The 20,446-nt window shown below is 51.5% G+C and overlaps 1 protein-coding gene across 1 annotated transcript in view; it reads left to right on the top strand.

The window, feature by feature from the left end:
- The window catches only part of nfkbie (nuclear factor of kappa light polypeptide gene enhancer in B-cells inhibitor, epsilon), a 39,951-nt gene that overhangs the window by 11,972 nt on the left and 7,533 nt on the right, over positions 1–20,446 (top strand). Inside the window, exons 3-5 of the mRNA XM_052044967.1 lie at positions 11,600–11,702; positions 16,231–16,477; positions 19,159–19,247. Coding sequence (XP_051900927.1) covers positions 11,600–11,702; positions 16,231–16,477; positions 19,159–19,247 — 439 coding nt within the window. The remainder of the gene's footprint in view (positions 1–11,599; positions 11,703–16,230; positions 16,478–19,158; positions 19,248–20,446) is intronic.

Genomic DNA, 20,446 nt, shown 5'->3' on the forward strand with positions numbered 1-20,446 from the left:
TACACTAACTGCTACACTACTGTACCTGCCTGGTTAACCCCTCGTCCGAGAGAAAGACAGACAGTTTTTTGAGCGCACCCTCCCCGGCGCGCGGGCTGGGGCTGGAACCTCATGCCTCAGATCCACCAGCACAGTCCAGGACCCGCTTATTCACCTCGGCCGTGCTGGAGGGGGTGGGGGGGGGGGGGCAGAGCAGTGGGAATTTCGGGAACTCCAGGGGACTAACAGCCGCCCCAAGGTCGAGGCCCCAGCCTGTCAGATTGTACCTAGGCTGAGCCCCACGCATTCAAGGAAACCCCCCCCCCCCCCACCCCGTTAGAAGGCCTCAACACCTCCCTCGTCTTCACTATGGTCACCAAATTCCCTCCCTCCTGCACAGAGTGATCCAATTCAAGGTCCCAGTGTGTAGAAATCTCAGTCTAACATGCGCAACTGGCCCCTGGTCAAATCAGAGAGGATCCCCGAGATAATTCAGCTGACGCAGGCAATCTGATCTTTAATTCCCGTAAGATGCTGAGGCTTGTTGCATTTGTGTTGAGGTTATGGGTGAGGGGGCGAATGTGTGACTGTGAAAGGGACGGGTGCTTCAAGAACATCTCCCTGCCCTTCCGGTGGTGTAATCGTCAACATCTCTGCCTCAATGAATTCAATGCTCTTCTGCCAGGGAGCCGATTTTGCATTGCTGAAGTCTGCTTGCAAGTTGGTGCAGGACATCTTATTTATTCTTCCAGTGACCTAACCACAGTTCGTCAGATTTGTTTTTAACTGATTCTAGATATACGCCCCCTCTCAGTGTCTCAGTTCGTTCTACTGTGTGAAAAGCCACAGTTCCCTTTTCTTATATTTTCTTATGACATCAGAGAACGTTCATCCCACTGAGTCTATACTAGCTCACAGAGCAGTCCTACCACTCCCACTTCCCTGTAACAACACAAGATATCTTTATCATGTACATCAAAACACAGTGAAATGCATCTTTTGCGTAGAGTGTTCTGTGGGCAGCCCGCAAGTGTTGCCACGCTTCCGGCGCCGACATAGCACGCCCACAACTTCCTAACCCGTACGTCTTTGGAATGTGGGAGGAAACCGGAGCACCCGGAGGAAACCCACGCAGACACGGGGAGAACGTACAAACTCCTTACAGACAGCGGCGGGAATTGAACCCGGGTCACTGGCACTGTAAAGCGTTACACTAACCACTACACTGCCATGCCTGCTATTGCCTTTGTCATACGCCCATCGAATTCCCCCAGTGACAGCTTCTATCCCACTGTTATCAGACTCTTGGCAGACCTCTCGTATGCTAAAAGATGAACTCTTGATCTCCCAATCTGCCTCGTTGTGGCCCTTGCACCTTATTGTCTGCCTGCAACCCCCTTCCCCCCCCCCTTCCCCCCCCCATGCAGAGGTGTGGCTCGAGGGACAACTTCCAGTAGGTTGTGGTGAGGTAGCTGCTCTGCTGTGTACAAAACCCTGATCCAGACCACATTTTCCTCACCCAATGCTGTAATATCCCAGGTGCCGTGTGTCCCCAGTGCTGTTTTACCTCACCGGCTCTCCAGCCCAGATTCCCAGCTCGTCCCTTGGTTGCCTGCAGACACGTCTCCTCCAGCAGGCTCTCCCATATATCCGGATCCCGCAGACCCCGTGTGAATCTCTTGGGAGAGGGCCCCTGGTCACTTTGGCAGATTCCCGGAACTCTGGAGACCGGGGGCGGAGAGGGTGAATGGAGGGCGGTAAGCCGACTGACCCCGCTCCCTGCCCCATCCCCGAGCTCCCTGCAGACACAGAGCGCCCCAGTTGTCCGTTGGCCTTGTTGGAGCCTGCCCTCCGCGTCCCGCCTCACATCTTCCTCCTTGATCCCTGAAACTAACACAAATCTGGCAGTCCCATTCTTGGCTTGGGGAGATGCTGCCAGATTTGCCACTATCCCACCCCATCAAAAAGTAGTATCACTGAAGCATAATCTGTACAGTAGGCCGTTCAGCCCATTGAGCTGAGTGCTGGCTTCCAGTAGAGAGATCCCACCAGCCCCACTCCCCAGCTCTTTCCCCACAGCTCCACAAATAGTCCCGTCCCCAGAGCCCATCCAATTCCCCCTTTGTAAGCCCTGATTTCCACTGCCTCTTACAGGCAGGTAGCTTCAGTTTACTGCCCTCTACGTACAACATGAGCTTGTTCTCCTGTCTCCCTTTGTGTCTTTCTGGTAGATCCTTTCCTTACCATCTCTGCACCTTTCCATTCCTTCCTGGAATGCAGTGACAAGGATTGGGTGCAGTACTCCAGGGGGTGACCTCAGCCTTGTTCACTACAACCTTCCTGTTTCTGTTCTCCCTGCAGCTATTTGAATTCCAGGATCCCACACAATCTCCACCAGCTTCAACAACATCCCACTGTTAGCCTTGTATTTCCCTTCCTGTTTGTACTTCATTCCCTGAAAGTGGCTGAACAGGTTGATAGGGTGGTTTTTTAAAAAAGGCATATGGCGTGCTATGAGTGGAGGCACTGAGTTCAAGAATCAGGAAGTTATGCTGTAGCTTTATAAAACTGTGGTCAGGCCACATCTGGAGCATTGCACTCAGTTCTGGTCGCCCCATTACAGGAAGGGTGTGGAGGCTTTGGAAAGGGTGCAGAAGAGGTTCGCCAGGATGCTGCCTGGATTAGAGGGCGTGAGCTATAAGGAGAGGTCGGACAAACTTGTGTTGTTTTCTCTGGAGCGGCGGAGGCTGAGAGGAGACCTGATGGACGATTATAAGATGCATAGGTAGCCAGTCCTTTTCCCAGGATCGAGACGTCTAATACTAGACAGCACGCATTTAAGGTGAGAGGGAGAAAGCTCAAAGGAGACGTGGGGCAAGACTCTTACACAGAGAGCTGTGGGTACCTGGAATGCGCTGCCAGGGGTGGGGGTGGAGGCAGATACGATAGAGACGTTAGAGGCTCTTAGATAGGAATGGAGGGATACAGACATCATGTAGGCAGAAGGGATTAGTTTAGTTGAGCATTTATGACTAGGTTAATTAGTTCAGCACAACTTTATGGGCCAAAGGGCCTGTTGCTGTGCTGTACTGTTCTATGTTCTATTACAGAGGAATCACTCCCTTCACAACTCCCTGGCCTGCTCTTCCATCCCCGCCAACCTCTTCCCTTGTGGCACTTCCCCAAGCAACCACGGGAGGTGCAACACTCACCTCTTCCCTTCCCACCATCCAGGGACCCAACCCTTCTCTCCAGGTGAAGCAGTGAAGCAGTACACCTAGTGTACTGCATTCAGTGTTCATACTGTGGCCTCCTCTATACCGGAGAAACCAAACGCAGATTGGGTGATTGCTTTGCAGAACGCTGCAGGAATATTGTTGTCACGTGTACCAAGATGCAGTGGAAGACAAACGTTCTGCTGGGGGAACTCAGTGGGTCGAGCAGCACCTGTGGGGGGAGAGGAGAGGGGGGGGGTGGAGGGGGCAAGGAATTGTTGACATTTTGGTTTGAAACCCTGCATCAGGACTTGTCCAAAACATCAACATTTCCTTTCCCTGCCACAGATGCTGCTCGACCTGCTGAGTCCCTCCAACAGATTGTTGCTCCAGATTCCAGCATCTTGTGTCTCCAGCGAAAAACTTTTGTGTGCCATCCAGACAGATTATTGTCGTACATAATCACATGGAGGCAATAAAAAAAATAAAACCAAATGCAGAATATAGTGTTACAGTTACAGAGAAGGTGGACAAATAAAGTGCAAGGGCCACAACACTGTAGATTGGGAGAGCGAGAGTTCATCTTGTAGCGTGCGAGAGGTCCGTTCAAGAGTCTGATAACAGCGGGATAGAAGCTGTCCTTGAGCCTGGTGGTACGTGCTGTCAAGCTTTTGTATCTTCTGCCGGATGGGAGCTGAGCTTCTAGTTGCCCATCATTTTAATTCTTCGTCCCGCTCCCTATAGATAAAGATGATAAGAGCCATAGATCGAGTGGACAGTCAGAGACTTTTTCCCAGGGCGACAATGGCTAACACGGGGGCATAATTTTAAGGTGATTGGAGGCAGGTATAAGGGGACTGTCAGGGGTAAGTTTTTTCACACAGGGAGTGGTGGGTGCTTGGAACGCACTGCCGGCAGAGGATGTGGGGGCAGATACATTAGGGACATTTAAGAGACTCTTAGATAGTAACATGAATGATAGAAAAATAGGGGGCTATGTGGGAGGGAAGGATTAGATAGATCTTAAAGCAGGATTAAATGGCGGCACAACATTGTGGGCCAAAGGGCCTGTACTGTGCTATAGTGTTGTATGATCTGTGGCCTCCTGTACTGTTGCCTAACGCAAGCTTGAGGAACAGCACCTCATCTTCTGTCTGGGCATGTCACAGACTTCTGGACCAGGTCGAATCCTCCAACTTTAGGTCACTCGCTCTTGGTTTATGAATTGGCCATTTCTGCCTGTCATAATTTTGGCTCAGGTTTCCTAAGTCCGTGCACCTTGGGCAGGAGGCAATGGCTTTACTAGCTGAACCACTTGGTCACCAACTTGCTTTACCTGTTGGACAGACTGATATCTGCTAGTCTGTCTTCGCTGACCTCCACACCAACAAGGAAGCGGCTTCTCGGGAGCCGAGCTACCACCAGTCACTGCCGACCACTGCCCCGTTCACCTGGCTTTCAGCCCACTCTTGCGCAGAGTCTGGCCGTTCGGCCCAACTGGTCCATGCTATTGTTTATGCTCCTGGCTCTCCTCAGTGTGACCCACTGTTCCCTTCCCCCTCATTTGCTTGCCCTGCCTCCCCTCCACAGGCGGCGCAGCGGGTAGAGCCACTGCCTCACGGCTCCAGAGACCCGAGTTTGATCCCAACCTCCGACACTGGCTCTCTGTCTGTGTGTGGAGTTTGCACGTTCTCCCTGTGACCACGTGGGTTTCTCTCGGGAGCTCCGGTTTCTTCCCATGTCCCAATGACGCGCAGGTCGGTGGGTTAATTGGCTGCTGTAAATTGCCCCCCATAGTTTGTGGGTGAGGGGTAGAATCTGGGGGGGGGTCGCAGGTGAGTGAGGTGGGAATGTGGGGAGAATAAAATGGGATGGGTGTGGGTAGTTGAGGGTCAGTAGGGACTCAGTGGGCCGAAGGGCCTGTTTCTGTGCTGTATCTCTCTGTGACCCTCCCTCCACATCCTCCCCACTCTATGGATAAGAAAGCCTCTTCTGACTTTCCAGTGGAACTGCACGGTGCTAACCTCTTCCCCACACGGAAACTTTCTCTGAACGTCCACCAAACCAAAGTCCTCCACTGTTTTAAAGGCCTCACTTGGCTCAACCTCCTTTCCCAGAGAGAGAGAGGGAGAGAGAGACCCCTAGTCTCCTCGGCCTTCTACCAAGGACCTTGCCTCTCTTCCCCCTCTACCCATTGATAAGAAGCATGTTTCTCTAGCCACAATATATATAAAGAGCTTTCACTAGATCTGTGTGCATCACCAGTAATACTGCTTATGGTAATGGTGTAATGGAATATGGATACACGTAGCCAATCCTTGCCCCTCCAGAGCATAGTGGTTAGCATAATGCTTTACAGCACTAGACACCCGGGTTCAAATCCGGCCACTATCTGTAAGGAGTTTGTACGTTCTCCCCGTGTCTGCGTGGGTTTCCTCCGGGTGCTCCGGTTTCCTCCCACATTCCATAGACGTACGGGTTAGGAAGTTGTGGGCGTGTTACGTTGGCGCCGGAAGTGTGGCGACACTTGCGGGCTGCCCCCCAAAATCACTACGCAAAAGGTACATTTCACTGTGTGTTTCGATATACATGTGACTAATAGACCTTATCTTATCAGTGTATTGACTAATTGGATTCCATGGCCACAATAAACAAACTGCTGGAGGAACCTAGTGGGTTGAGCAGCATCTGTGAAATTCTCCTTTTTTTTGTATTTTCTTGTGTTTTGTTTTAATATGTTCTCAATAGATTCTTTAAATTTTAATTTTAAGCTTTTCTTCAAAAGATTGTGTGTAGTTCTGATCACCAAGCTAGAGGAAGGACGTCATGAAGCTGCAAAGAATGCAGAAAAGATTCCCGGTGTAGCTGGGACTGGAGGGCTGGGGGAGGCTTTTTTTTTCCCCTGGAGCCTAGGAGACTGAGGGGTGTTCTTACAGAGTTATCTGTTGACAAGTCCATGAAAGGAATTGTTGACATTCCAAGTCGAAACCCTGCATCAGGACTGAGAGTGGAGAGGGGAAATGGCCCATGCAAAGAGGAGAGGGGAAGGGGGCGAGATGTGGGCCTGAGGTGATTGGGGGACTGAGGAGGGGTGAGTGATGATGGGCAGGTTGAGCCAGATAGGGGGAGGGGAGAGGTTGAGCTGGGAGATGAGGGGCAGGTGGGTGATCGATGGAGGCAGGCGGGCAGAGGAAAATAAGAGGCAGTTGGAGCGAGGTGCGAGGAGGGTGAAGGTTGGAGATGAGCAGGAACGCAAAGGGCTGCCGGTGCTGGAATCTGAGAAGTAAAGGATGTGATAATGGGGACTGAGAGGTGTATGGCAGATGGAACCAGATTGGGGGGGGGTGTGGGGGGGTGAAGGAGAGAGCCTGCGGGTGAAATGTGTGTGTAGGAGAGGGCAGGGGATGAAGTTGGGTGACGGCGGGGTGGGAAAAGAGACAGAAATGGGAGGAGCCAAGGTGGATTGGAAGGGGGGAGAGAGAGGGGGCAGGGTGGGGAAAGACATTGGAGGGAAGGGTTATCTAAAAGTGGGAAACTCAATGTTCATGTAATTAAGCTGTACCTGCCCAGGTGGAATATGAGGTTCCTCTAGTCTGCACTCCTCCTCAGTCCACCACTCCCCCTCTCTTTATACTGGCCATCTCCACTCTCAGTCCCGATGCAGCGTTTCGATCTGAAATGTTGACGATTCCTGCCACACACGCACCCCACCACCAACCCCCCCCCCAGTTGCTGCTCATCCAGCAGATTGTTTGCTGCTCCAGATTCTAGCAGCTGCAGTCTCTTGTGATTTTATGGCTAATTTTTGTGGGCAGATTGCAAGGACTGAGCTCGTATTCCTTTGATTTCAGGACTGGTGTGATCAAGGTGTTTGCGTGTGATAGGACTTAACAGGAAACAAGTTATCTTCTCTGCCTAGGGTAAAATTGGACCAGAGTTCTCTAAGACACAATAGTGATCCTGAAAACAGTTGTCACGACTTCGTCATGAGCACAGAAATCTCAGACTTGTTGGGAGTTTGGCACTTGGCCAACTACGGTGTGACACAGGAATCCTCGTGGAGTCTAGTGGCAAAGGGGCAACTTTCTGCGGTTTGCCCAGAGTTACACTGGAAAATTGTCCCAATGTACCTGTGCAAGGTTATACCAAACCCTGTTCGGAAGGATTATTTCAAAGGAGAGGAATGGCTTTATTGGAGAGAAGTAATTTTCAGAGGATTTAGAATTTTTGAATTAATTTTACATAATTAAACTATATTTAAAACCTCACATTCGTGAGTCACTGCCACCCACATGCCAGTAGCTGGAAGGCTTGTGAGTGCCAGAGACACTCAAAGATCCTTACAGCTTGACAGCTGGTTCAGCTTGGGGCTACAACTTAATTGACCGTCAATGTAATTCAAAGGAATTTATCATTGAAAACAAAATTTGCTTTTGAATTTTTCTTGTGTTTCGGTTTAATATATTCTTAATAGATTTTTAAATTTTTAATTCCAAGTAATCTGGGAAAAGATTGTTTGCAGTTCTGGCCGCCCAATAATAGGAAGGGTGTCATTAAGCTGGAAAGGGTGTAGAAAAGATTAATTAGGATGTCACCGGGACTGGAGGGTTTGATTTATAAGGAGAGGCTGGATAGGCTGGGACTTTTTTCTGGAGCATAGGAGTAACCTTATAGAGGAGTATAAAATCATGAGGGGCATAGATAAGGTGGATGGTCACGGTCTTTTATTTCCCCAGGGTAGGGGAGTCTAATACCAGAGGGCACAGGTTTAAGGTGAGGGGTGAAGATTTACAACGGACCTGAGAGGAAACTTTTTCACTCAGAGGGTGGTGGGTATATGGAACGAGCTGCCAGAGGAAGTGGTAGAAGCGGGTACAATTGCAATGTTTAAAGTACATTTGGACGGGAACGTGGATGGGAAATATTTAGAGGGATATGGGCCAAACGCAGGCAAATGGGACTAGCTCAGGTTGGTTGGCATGGACAAGTTGGGCTGAAGGGCCTGTTTCTGTGCTGTATGACAGTCAAGCAGCTTGAAGGCTGTGAGTGCCAGAGACACTCAAAATCCTTTAAGCTACTTGACAGCTGGTTCAGCTTGGGGGCTACAACTTAATTGGCCGTCAATGCAATTCGAAGGAATTTATGATTAAAAGACTTGCACTGTGCTGGTCAGCTTGCAAGCAGCTTCGGGCATGTAATTGCCTTTTGGAAGATCTGCTCCACGGACTGGAGGATTGAGGTGTATTGACTGAGGGAGGCTTGCTGTTTCCTTGGAATACTGGGGCCAAATCCTGTTCAGAGAGCACCAAAGGGGAGAAGGAGGCAGGAACACGGTCCCAGAAGCCTGCTGATGGTGGGAGAATAGGTCTTAGTTGGGTAAGAGTGCTGGGGGAAGTGTAGATCAAATGGAACTGAGGTCATTTGGTGCATAGGTGAGAAGATTTTTATGCAGAGAAAGGCTGTCTTTGGAACCCCCAAGCCTACAGGGCCACGGATGTTCATTTGTAGAGTGGGATCAATAGGATTTTGGAATTCAAAGGATATGGCAGGAAAATGGAAGAGGCGCAGGCTAACTGCGGTGGAGCAGGCTCGAGGCCACACAGGCAATTTCTGCTCCTGTTTGTTTGTCGATGAGCTGTCGGCCGGCTAAATGGGAGCACCGCTGCCTGTTTCTTTAACAACCCTGCAGCAAAGAACCACTAGGTCACGGAGTTCAGCTGAGCTCAGGGCTCACTGTATTTTCCCCAGTATATTTTTAATGATCTTGCATCCTTCCCTTGAGATATCTTTAGCTTCCTCTTAACCACTGGTGCACTGCGACTTCTTCAACTATGCGAACAGAAAGCCTTTATTTAAAAAGTCAGATGTTTCCTTATTGACTTTTATTCAATAAATATGTTCAACATTACAACAGGTTACAATAGAACAGTACAGCACAGGAACAGGCCCTTCAGCCCGTGATGTCTGTGCTGAACACGATGCCAAATGAAACTAAATCCCTTCTGCCTGCACGTGATCCACATCCCTCCATTCCCTGCACGTTCATGCGTCTGTCTAAATGCCTCTCAAACACCACTATGGTATTTGCTTCTGGCACCTTCCCTGGCAGTCTGTTCTAGGCAACCACCACTCTCTGTGGAAGGGGAGCAAAAAACTTGCCCCAGACATTGAGGGAGATGATAACTTAACCCCTCCTCACCTTAAACCTATGCCCTCTAATATCTGACGCTTCCTACCTGGGACAAATGTCAGATCTGCATCAAGTTCCTGCAACAGATTACACGTGCTGGAATCTGGAGCAACTAATGGTCTCCTGTGTCTCCATTTCTGACTATCTACTCTCTCTATGCCTCCCATAATTTTATAAACTTTTATCAGGTCTCTTCTCAGCCTCTGACTCTCCTGGGGGGGGCGGAAAAATAACCCAAGTCCATCTAACCTTCTTATAGCTAATAATCTCTAATCCAGGAACGTGCCAGGAGAGGCAGAGACCTACCATGCCTGGCAAAAGAACCAATCACTTTCTGTTGCGAGATGTCAGCTGGAAGGTATGTCCTGAAAGGGTGAGAGCTACAAGTTCGACAGGAACATTCGAGACATTTGCCTAGCATGTGCAGGGCAAAGACTGAGGTTAACTGGGGTTCTCTTTCAAAGCTAGCACCGGACTGAGGAACCAAATGGCCTCCTCTGGTGAAACAATTGAGCTTGGGCAGGCACAGCAGAGCAGCGGGTAGTGCTGCTGCCCTGTGGCTCCAGCGACCCTGGTTCGATCCTGACGTCCGGCACTGTTTGTGTGGAGGGTTTGGACAGGCTGGGACTTCTCTCCTTGGAGCATAGGAGACTGAGGGGTGACCTTATAGACATGTATAAAATCAAGAGGGGCATAGATAGGGTGAATGCACACAGTCTTTTCTCCAGGGCTGGGCAATCAAGAACTAGAGGGCACAGGTTTGAAGTGAGAGGGGAAAAATTTAAAAGGGACCTGAGGGGCAACTTCTTCACAGAGGGTGGTGCGTATATGGAACGAGCTGCCAGAGGAAATGGTTGAGGCAGGTACATTAACCACACTTAACAGACACTTGGACGTCCATTGATAGGAAAGGTTTAGCGGGATATGAGCCAAAGGCAGGCAATTGGGACTAGCTTAGATGGGAATCTTGGTCAGCATGGACCAGTTGGGCCAAAGGGCCTGTTTCCTTGCTGCATGACTCTATAAGTTTGCACGTTCTCCCTGTGCGGGTTGGTAGGCTAATTGGTTACTGCAAATTGCCCCTTGGTTAGGAGAGTGGCAGGAGAGAGAGGGGGAAGTTGATGGGCATGGATTACTATCATCAGGGAGGAGGTACAGGAGCCTGAAGACCCACACTCAACGATTCGGGAACAGCTTCTTCCCCTCCGCTGTCAGATTTCTGAACGGTCCATGAACACTACCTCATTATTCCTCTTTTGCACTATTTATTTATTTTTGTAACTTGTAGTAATCTTTAGGTCCTGCACTGTACTGCTGCCGCAAAACAACACATTTCACGACGTAATGTCAGTGATAATAAACCTGATTCTGATTCCGAAACAAGGGAGAATGGGTTTGATCTGAGAGCCAGCATACACACAATGGGCTGAAAGGCCTCCAGTCTGGTAAAAAATAAGAGGGCGGGTGCCATTAGATTCAGTCTTGCAGGCATCTGTGGCTGGAAGTGTTAGGCAATAATGTGAAGATGGTTATCCTGGGCTTGAAAGAACCCCACTGATGATTCACTCTTTACAAAGCATGCAGAAGTGTGGCAGTTATATCACTGCACTGAGGAAGCTGGACTAATAACTAGGTGAATTCAGAACCTACTTGTGCTTGTGGGTTCTGTAAAGTCCCTCGGGGAAGGAAATGTGTCTCTGCGTAGATGACTTTGTTCTGGTTCCCGCACTTTAGGAAGGAGGTGAAGGTCTCAGATGAGGTACTTACTGGAATGGTTCTGGGGTGGGATGAGGGATTTCAGCTCCAGGGTTGGATTGGAGAACCTGGGGTCGTTCTCCTTGGGGCAGAGAAGGTTTGATGGAATCGGACAAGATCAGGACCGGCTTAGGCAGGGAGATGGAGGGAAACTGTTCCCATTGGCGGATGGTTCAAGGGAACCAGGGGGGAGAGAGTGAACAGTTTGGGAGAAGGTACGAGTGGGGAAGGGGGAAGTTGAGGAGAAACCTTTTGACGCAGGAAGTGGTGATGGTGTGGAGCTCACTGCTAGAAACAGTTGGTCAGGGCTTGCAAGAATTGCATGGGAACTGGAGGGAGAGTGGTACATGGGGCTGTGGGGAAAGAACAGGGGGCATGGAGTTGACACCAACTCAAAGGGCTTCTGCACGGAAACAAACTGGTCGTCTGACTTCGCCCTAACGCTGGCTCTGTTTTGCAGGTTCCTTCACCTCTGCATCATACACGAGGCAGAGAGCCTAGCCCTTGCTTTCATCAGCCAATCCAAGGCAGAGTACCTGAACTGGCAGAACGACCTCTTCCAGGTAAAAGGGCGTGTACAAGAGCCGCCGGGAGCCACCCACGGCCCCCTCCCTCACCCTCTCTCCGTCCTCTTGGAGTCCCATTCCCACAGGAACCAGCCCGTGGTTCTGACCCCCACGTCCTGTACCAGGAGTGCTGCAGTTTTGGAAGTGCCTTTCAGACTGAACTCCTGACCCTTCCTCTTGGGGAGGGAGGGGAATGGGAAGATCCCACGGAGGAAGGACAGGAGAGTTTGCCTGTTCCATTCGTCCCAAACCCAAAACCACCAGGACTCACTGTCATACTCCTGTTGGTGGGATCTTGCTGTGCGGACTTTGGCTGCTGTCTCTTCTGGGTAATTTCGATGGCTAAATTTCCCCTTGAACGCTTGGTCTCTCAGAGGGAGGCAGAAGTGTCGGGGGGGGGGGGGGGGGGTGGTGGGGAATGTTTCCTCCAGGCCTGGAGGCTGACACAGACTGCCTCGGTTACAGTGGGCTTTCCACCCAGACCACTCCCGTCAGTGTGATCCCCGAGGGGAAAGCACGTCCCGAATGTACGCCGACTTACGTTGCCCTCCCGGGAACATCCCCAGTGTTCAGCCCAAGGCAACGGCGCAAGGTCAGCCCGAGCTCTGGGAACAAGAGTAAAATTCCGGTAATCTGGAGTACACGACAGACTGCAGATGCCGGAAATCTGGAGCAAAACACACGAACTGCTGGAGGTACTTAGCAGCTCAGTCCTGATGAAAGGTCTCGGCTAAAACCTTTGACTGTTCACTTCCCTCCATAGATGCTGCCTGACCTGCTGAGTTCCTTCAGCATTTCACGTGTGATAATCCAGGGTATTCTGGGCTTTGAACACACAACAGTACAGCATAGGCACAGGCCCTTTGGCCCACCACATCCGTGCTGAACATGATGCCAAAATAAACTAAATCTCTTCTGCCTGTATGTGATCCATATCCCTCCATTCCCTGTATATTTATGTGTCTTTCTAACAGCCTCTTAAACGCCACTATGGTATCTGCTTTCACCACCACCCCAACAGCCCGTTCCAGGTACCCACCACTCTCTGTGTATTAAAACAAACACTTGCCCTGCACATCTCCTTTGAACTTCCTCACCTTAAGTGCATGCCCTCTGGTATTTGACATTTTGACCCTGGGGAAAAGATTCTGACCGTCTACCCTAACTATGCCTCTCTTAATTTAACGAACTTCTATCAGGTCTCCCCTTAGCCTCTGACACTCCAGAGAAAACAACCCAAAGTTTGTCCAAGTCCTGGTGAACCTGTTCTGCACCCTCGAGGCTCCACATCCTTCCTGTAATGGGGTGACCAGAATGCGCACAATACTCCCAAGTGCAGCCTAACCAAAGTTTTATACAGCTGCAACATGACTTCCTGATTCTTATACTCAATGCCTCAGCCAATGAAGGCAAGCATGCCATAACGCCTTTATTTACTACCCGATGTAGTTGTGAGGCCACTTTCAGGAGCTGTGGACTTGGACCTCGAGTACATCAATGCTGTTAAGGGTCCTGCCATTAACTGTATGCTTTCCCTTTACATTAGACTTCCCAATATGCAACACCTCACACTTCCGTGTCAGATTTTCCAGACTATAGGATGTTATTCCGTTCCCTTTTATTTACCCCTAACACTGTAGTATAATAAACCTTCCAGTGAATCCGGTGAGTTTAAAGGGAGCGGGAAATATAAAGGCATTCCCAACCCGGATTCCGGCCACAAACCCATTGATGATCCTGACCCCTAGTGTTCTGGACATACCAGTTTAAGTCTGGATCCTGGCTCTCATTGGGATACAGTCTGGATGCTGGCTCACATTCCAGACTAATGAGGCAGATGCCGGAGCACAGGATTTCCCGAACAGTCGGATGCCGGATTGTCAGAGCCTCGCTCTACACCAGAGGCTTGGGGTGGGATCTTTTCAAAATGATGGGAGCCTCTGCATCAGATCCCAAGAATCCCAAACTCTTGTGCTGGAAGGGATTTCAACAGCCAGGGTGGATTGTGTGGTGATACATCCTTCCTGCCACTCAGTGTACAGCTTCAACGAAGTGTTCAACTGTGCACCTTGCACGGACTTACACGGGGAGGTGAGGTGGCACAGGATGATTCCACACACAGCACGAACCTCCAGCAGCTCACCTGTTGCTGCAGGGTTAGTTACAGGAGGAAACAGTGAGGACCTCGGGATTTCCTCTCCCTTCCCTCCCCTGATCACCTCCTGGCACAGCTACGTCCTAACTTCACCCTTACCTCCTGTTGCTCCAGTACAATGTTCTCACACAAAAGGAAGCTACTTATTCACAAAGACAGTTCCTTGAAGAACCGGTTTTCAGAACGGTAGGAGACCTTTCAATAATCACACCCAGACTGACTCCAAACAAACTAATCCCACTGCCCCCCTCTCTCCCCACGGCCCTGTATCAATCCCAAACTGATCCCACAACCCTGTATCAATTCCCCCAGCCCTGTATCAGTCCCCAAACTAATCCCACTGCTTTGCTCCATCCCCAGAGCCCTATATCAATCCCATATTAATCCCACTGCCCCGCTCTCTCCCCACAGCCCTGCATCAGTCCCCAAACTAATCCCACCGCCCCGCTCTCTCCCCACAGCCCTGTACCAGTCCCCAAACTAATCCCACCGCCCTGCTCTCTCCCCATAGCCCTGTATCAGTCCCCAGACTAATCCCACAGTTCCACTCTCCCCTTGTAGATGACACAGGTCAGGAGTGTGACGGGACACTCCCCACTGGCCTGGGAGAGTGCAGCTCCAGCAACTCTTGAGGCGCTCGACACCATCCAGGACAGAGCAGCCCGCTCGATCGGCACCCCACCCACTCCCCCAAACACTCTCCCCCTCCACCACCGGCGCACGGTGGCTGCAGTGCGCACCATCAACACAACGCCCCGCGGTTACTCGCCTGGGCTACTCCGACAGCCCCTCCCAAACCCGCCACCTCCTCTCCCACCAAGGGCAGCGGGGGCAGGGGGACACCACCACCCGCAGATCCCCCTTCCCCCTCGCACACTGTCCCGACTTGGAAATATATCACCGTTCCTTCACTGTCACTGGGTCTAAATCCTGGAACTCCCTCCCCGGCAGCACTGTGGGAGCAGCTTCACCGGTGGGATTGCAGCGCTTCAAGGGGGCGGCTCACCCCCACCTCCTCATGGGGCAGTTAGGGATGGGCAATAAATGCTGGCCTTGCCAGTGATGACCAAGAGAACAGACACACACGAGACTGCAGATGCTGGAATCTGGAGCAATCTGCCCTCCCCACCTCCCTTATCTGGTCCCATGCCCCACCTTTCTTTCTCATAGATCCCACCGTCTGCAGCCCTCTGTCACCTCCACCTATCACCTCCCAGCCCCCGTCGCCACTCCCGCCCTCCCCTCCTCCATCTGCCCGTCGCCCCCTCCTCACCTGGATCCACCCATCACCCACCAGCTCTTGCCCCATCCCTTCCCCTCATCTCTACACCAGCCATCTCCCCTCTTCCAGTCCAGATGAAGGGTCTCGACCTGAAACATCAACTGTCCATTTCCCTCCACAGATGCTGCCTGACCTGCTGAGTTCCTCCAGCATCTTATGTTCTTATTGGTATTAGTTTATTATTGTCACTTGTACCGAGGTACAGTGAAAAACTTGTCTTGCATACCGATCGTAAAGGTCAATTCATTACACAGTGCAGTTACATTGGGTTAGTACAGAGTGCATTGATGTAGTACAGGTAAAAACAATAACAGTACAGAGTAAAGTGTCACAGCTACAGAGAAAGTGCGGTGCAATAACGTGCAAGGTCACAACAAGGTAGATCGTGAGGTCAGAGTCCACCTTATCGTGTAAGGGAACTGTTCAATCGTCTTATCACGTGGGGTAGAAGCTGTCCTTAGTGGTACGTGCCCTCAGGCTCCTGTATCTTCCACCCGATGGGAGAGGAGAGAAGAGAGAATGACCTGGGTGGGTGGGGACTTTGATTATGCTGGCTGCTTCACCAAGACGGTGAGAGGTAAAGACAGAGTCCAAGGTGGGGAGGCTGGTGTCCGTGATGCGCTGGGCTGTGTCCACAATTCTCTGCAGTTTCTTGCGGTCCTGGCAGGATAGTTGCTGTACCAAGCCGTGATACATCCAGACAGGATGCTTTCTATCATGCATCAATAGAAGTTGGTGAGAGTCAAAGGGGACAAACTGAATTTCTTTAGCCTCCTGAGGAAGTAGAGGCGCTGGTGAGCTTTCTTGGCCATGGCATCTACATGATTTGACCAGGACAGGCTGTTGGTGATGTCGTACGTGGATGGGAAAGGTATAGAGGGATAGTGGGCAAGTGGGACTAGCTCAGATGGGAATCTTGGTTGGCATGGACCGGTTGGGCCAAAGGGCCTGTTTCAGCGCAGTGTGACTCTGTGTATGACCAAGACTGATTTGTTTTTAGCATTCCGTATTGAGCGCACCACCTTGCAGAGCGTGCTCTCGCCCCCGCAGCAGGTGTGCAGTAACATACTGTCTCTCTGATCCCCCAGACTCCATTGCATCTGGCCATGTACACTCGGCAGGCGAACGTAGTGCGTCAGCTGGTGCTGAAGGGAGCGGACGTGGGGCTGCAGGACCGCAACGGCAACACTGCGCTCCACCTGGCCTGCCAGTACGGCTTGGAGGAGTGCATGCAGGCCCTGACGAAGCCCGCCTCAGCCAAGGAGCTGGCCCTGTTCGGGCGCAACACCACCAACGTGCTGGCACCTCAGAACCTGGAACGGCATAACTGGCAAGGTACGCCGCTAGCCGAAAAGGTTTCCTCAACGTAACCGTGTGTGAAACCTTCGGTGACTTTCCGAATGATCGCGGGGCTTTTCCACAATCCATTTGGGATCTTAAAAAAACGATTAAATAGAAGAAGGACTCTCCTCTGGAACAGATACAAGAAATATTTACAAGAGACTGCAGATGCTGGAAATCTGGGTCAACACGCAAGGGTGCTGGAGGAACTCAGCAGGTTATGAAGGGTCCCGACCCAAAACGTCAACTGTCCATTTTCCTCCGTAGATGCTGCCTGACCCACTGAGTTCCTCCATTTCCTTTCTGTGTTGCTCGATATTTATAGTGGCTGTTCTTTCAAAGTAATGCCTCTCTACCGGCAAGACCAAACTCAGACTTGTAGACATTACCGGGACCGGAGGGCTTGAGTTATAAGGAGAGACTGGATGGGCCGGGACTGTTTTCCCTGGAACGTAGGGGTGACCTTATAGAGGTGTGTAAAATCATGAGGGGTATAGACAGGGTGAATGCACACAGTCTTTTTCCCAGGGAAAAGGAATGAAAAACTAGAGGGCACAGGAACCTGAGGGGCAACTTCTTCACCCAGATGGTGGTCCGTATATGGAATGAGCTGCCAGAGGAAGTGGGTGAGGCAGGTACCTTAACAACACTTAAAAGACACTTGGACAGGTTCATGGATAGGAAAGGTTTAGAGGGATATGGGCCAAACGCAGGCAAATGGGACTAGCTTAGATGGACACCTTGGTCAGCATGGACTGGTTGGGCCGAAGGGCCTGTTCCCATGCTGTATGACTTTATGACTAGACGGCCGGTTTGCAGAGCCCTCTGGTGCCCTTCCCGCAATGGCCATGCCGAGCTCTCAGTTGCCAGCCATTTCAGCTCCCCTCCCCATTCCCACACTAACCTGTCCGGCCTCTGCCTCCTCCACTGGCAGGGTGAGGCCCAGTGCAACCTAGAGGAACAGCACCTCGTATTCTGCTGGGTAATCTACAACCCTTGCCTCCTGTGTTTCACTCTTGCTCTTTCTCGTGCGCTCGCTGTCTCATCCACCTCCTGTCCTCCCATTGTTGTACCCTTTCCCATAACCCCACCCTAGCCCCCCCCCCCACCCATTCTCATCCCCCCTTCACCTCCTGGTTCTATCCACCCACCATATCCATATCCCACCCACTTTACACGGGCCATCTCCCCTCTCCACTCTCAGCCCTGATGCAGGGTCTCGAACCGAAACATCGAGAATTCCACTCCCTCGCCCCCCAACAGATGCTGCTCGACCTACTGAGTTCCTTTGTTTATTTGCTCTCAAAGTAATTATTCTTCTCGAGTGGCACACAGGAACCGAGCCGGGGTCGGTGATTATCCCAAAGTTTTCTTTATCCTACCACTGTCTTTAGTGTAATGATTCCATAACTTTCACCTATGTGTGGGAATGTTGGGATCACGGTAAATAATTAGAGGTCTGAGCCACACACAGAGAGATTCTTCTAGTTAGAATGTGTTGCCACTATGGCAAGTGTTTCCAGTGCTTGCTACTGACCGCACCTAGTAAATGGGCTTCTTGACTCCTCCCAGGACTTGGTGGGAGAGTGGGGTGAGATGGATATTGAACGCAGAGCCCGGAAAAGATGACGCTTGAAATAAACTGAGTGTGTTATCTAACAGAGGATAGGTTCTGTTCCCGACACCCGAGACCAGCAGCCTCAAAGGTTGTGGAGACACGGGAGACTGCAGATGCCGGAATCTGGAGCAACACACAATCTGCTGGAGGAACTCAGAGGGTCGAGCAGCATCTGTGGGGGGGGGGGGGGGGGGGGAGAAAGAAATTATCGACATTTTGGGTTGAAACCCTGCACTAGGACTACACACTTGTCCTGATGCAGGGCTTTGACCTGAAATGTTGATGATTTCTAGCACCCCCCCCCAACAGATGCTGCTTGGCCCGCTGAGTCCCCCCAGGTTGCTTGTCTCGAAGGCTGTAGTTTCCCTTTGATTCATAAGACATGGAAACGGGCCATTCGGCCCACTGTGCCAGCAATTCTACCCCCATTTACACTGATCCTGCATTAATCCCATTTTGTATTCTTCCCTACATCCCCATCAACTCCCACCCCCGCCCCCCGATTCTACCCCTCACCCACACACTGGGGGCGATTTACCTCACCGACCCCGCATGTCGTTGGGATGTGGGAGGGAACCGGAGCACCTGGGGGGGGGGGGGGGGGGGGGAGCCCATAGGGTCACAAGGAGAGAATGTGCAAACTCCACAGAGAGAGAGAGACACAGACACACACCCCTGTATCAGTCCCCAAACTAATCCCACTGCCCCCCTCTCTCCGCAGGCAGGCAGGGACAGACAGACACATACATATACACACACGGACACACAGACTGCCAGAGGTTGGGATTGAACCCGGGTCTCTGGGGCTGGGAGGCAGCAGATCTGCTCGCTGCGCCACTGTGCTGCCCCACTGGTGAGGGTGCCAGGGTTAGGGTCGAGACTGGCCGGGAATGTGGAGATGAGGTACAGGATCAGCGTACTTGGGGGGGGGCGGGGTGGGGGGGGGGTACAGTGGCCCCCACGATCCGACTGCTGGTGTTACGGTGGTGATCGGGCGAGGGTGACCCTGACCGTGCGGAGGCACCTGGCTGAGTTGTGTCCCGGTTTCCGTTTGCAGGCTTGACCTGTCTGCACGTGGCGGTTCTGTGCCGGAGAGAGGCAATAGTGCAACAACTGCTGGAGTCCGGAGCCAAGATCAATACACAGGTGGGACCTGAGGCTCCGCACGCCCGTCTCTCCAACCCCCCCCCCCCCCCCGCTCCCGGACCATCACCACGTTCACCAGTACATACGCCGCCTGTTCACCACTACACACACCCGTGGTTTAGGAAGCAGATGGGAGACAGAGCGGAACTATTTCCTTTGGTCTGTGAACAAGAGTCAGCATCTGAACGTTGGGTCAAGGGTTGTAGGGGTAAAGTTGTTTAAAAAAAAAATCCTGTTGGCTATTGGTTCATAGAGTCGTACACCATGGAGGCAGGCCATTTGGCCCATCTAGTCCACCCCAATCAGTGGGCACCCATCCATATTAATCCCATCCAAGCACTTGGTCGGTCGCCTTCTACGCCTGGGGCTTCGCGTGCTCGCCGAGCCCGTCAAGTTGTTGCCAGTAATTGTAAAGTTTGCGCCAGAGATGTGCGAGGTTGGGGGCCACAGGGCGTGCTATCCCACTGAAGGCTGGGACGGACTCTGTGCTCTTCCTTGCTGCCACAGGCTCACACCAGCCGTGAACCACAGGGTCTCATTGCTGAGCCGTCTCTCCCATTGCTCCAGCGTCCCACTGGGCAAGTTCTTCCCTGGTCAGTAGTTCCCTCCTTGTCCTGTCCTTCCATTGGGTATCTCATTCCCTCATTGTTTGTCATAGAATAATACAGCACGGAAACAGGCTCTTCGACCCAACTGGTCCACGCCGACCAAGATGCCCATCTACGCTAGTCCCATTTGGGCCCCCATCCCTCTAAACCTTTCCTAACCATGTACCTGTCCAAATATCTTTTAAATGTTGTTAATGTACCTTCCTCAGCCACTTCCTCTGGCAGCTCGTTCCATGTACTGACCACCCTCTGGGTGAAGAAGTTGCCCCTCAGGTTCCTATTAAATCTCTCCCCTCTCACCTTAAACCTGTGCCCTCTAGTTCTTGATTCCCCAACCCTTGGGAAAAAGACCGTGCGCATTCACCCTATCCCTGCCCCTCGTGATCTTGTACATCTATACAAGATCACCCCTCGGTCTCCTACGCTCCAATGAATAAAGTTCCAGCCTGTTCAATCCCTCTCTGTAGCTCAGTTCCTCGAGTCCCGGCAACATCCTTCTGCACTCTTTTCAGCTTAATGGCATCTTTGCTATAGCAGGGTGACCAAACTGAATACGATTTTCCAAATGCGGCCTCACCGACATCTTGTACA

Source organism: Pristis pectinata, chromosome 38 (genome assembly GCF_009764475.1).
Source record: "Pristis pectinata isolate sPriPec2 chromosome 38, sPriPec2.1.pri, whole genome shotgun sequence".
NCBI lineage: Eukaryota > Metazoa > Chordata > Chondrichthyes > Rhinopristiformes > Pristidae > Pristis > Pristis pectinata.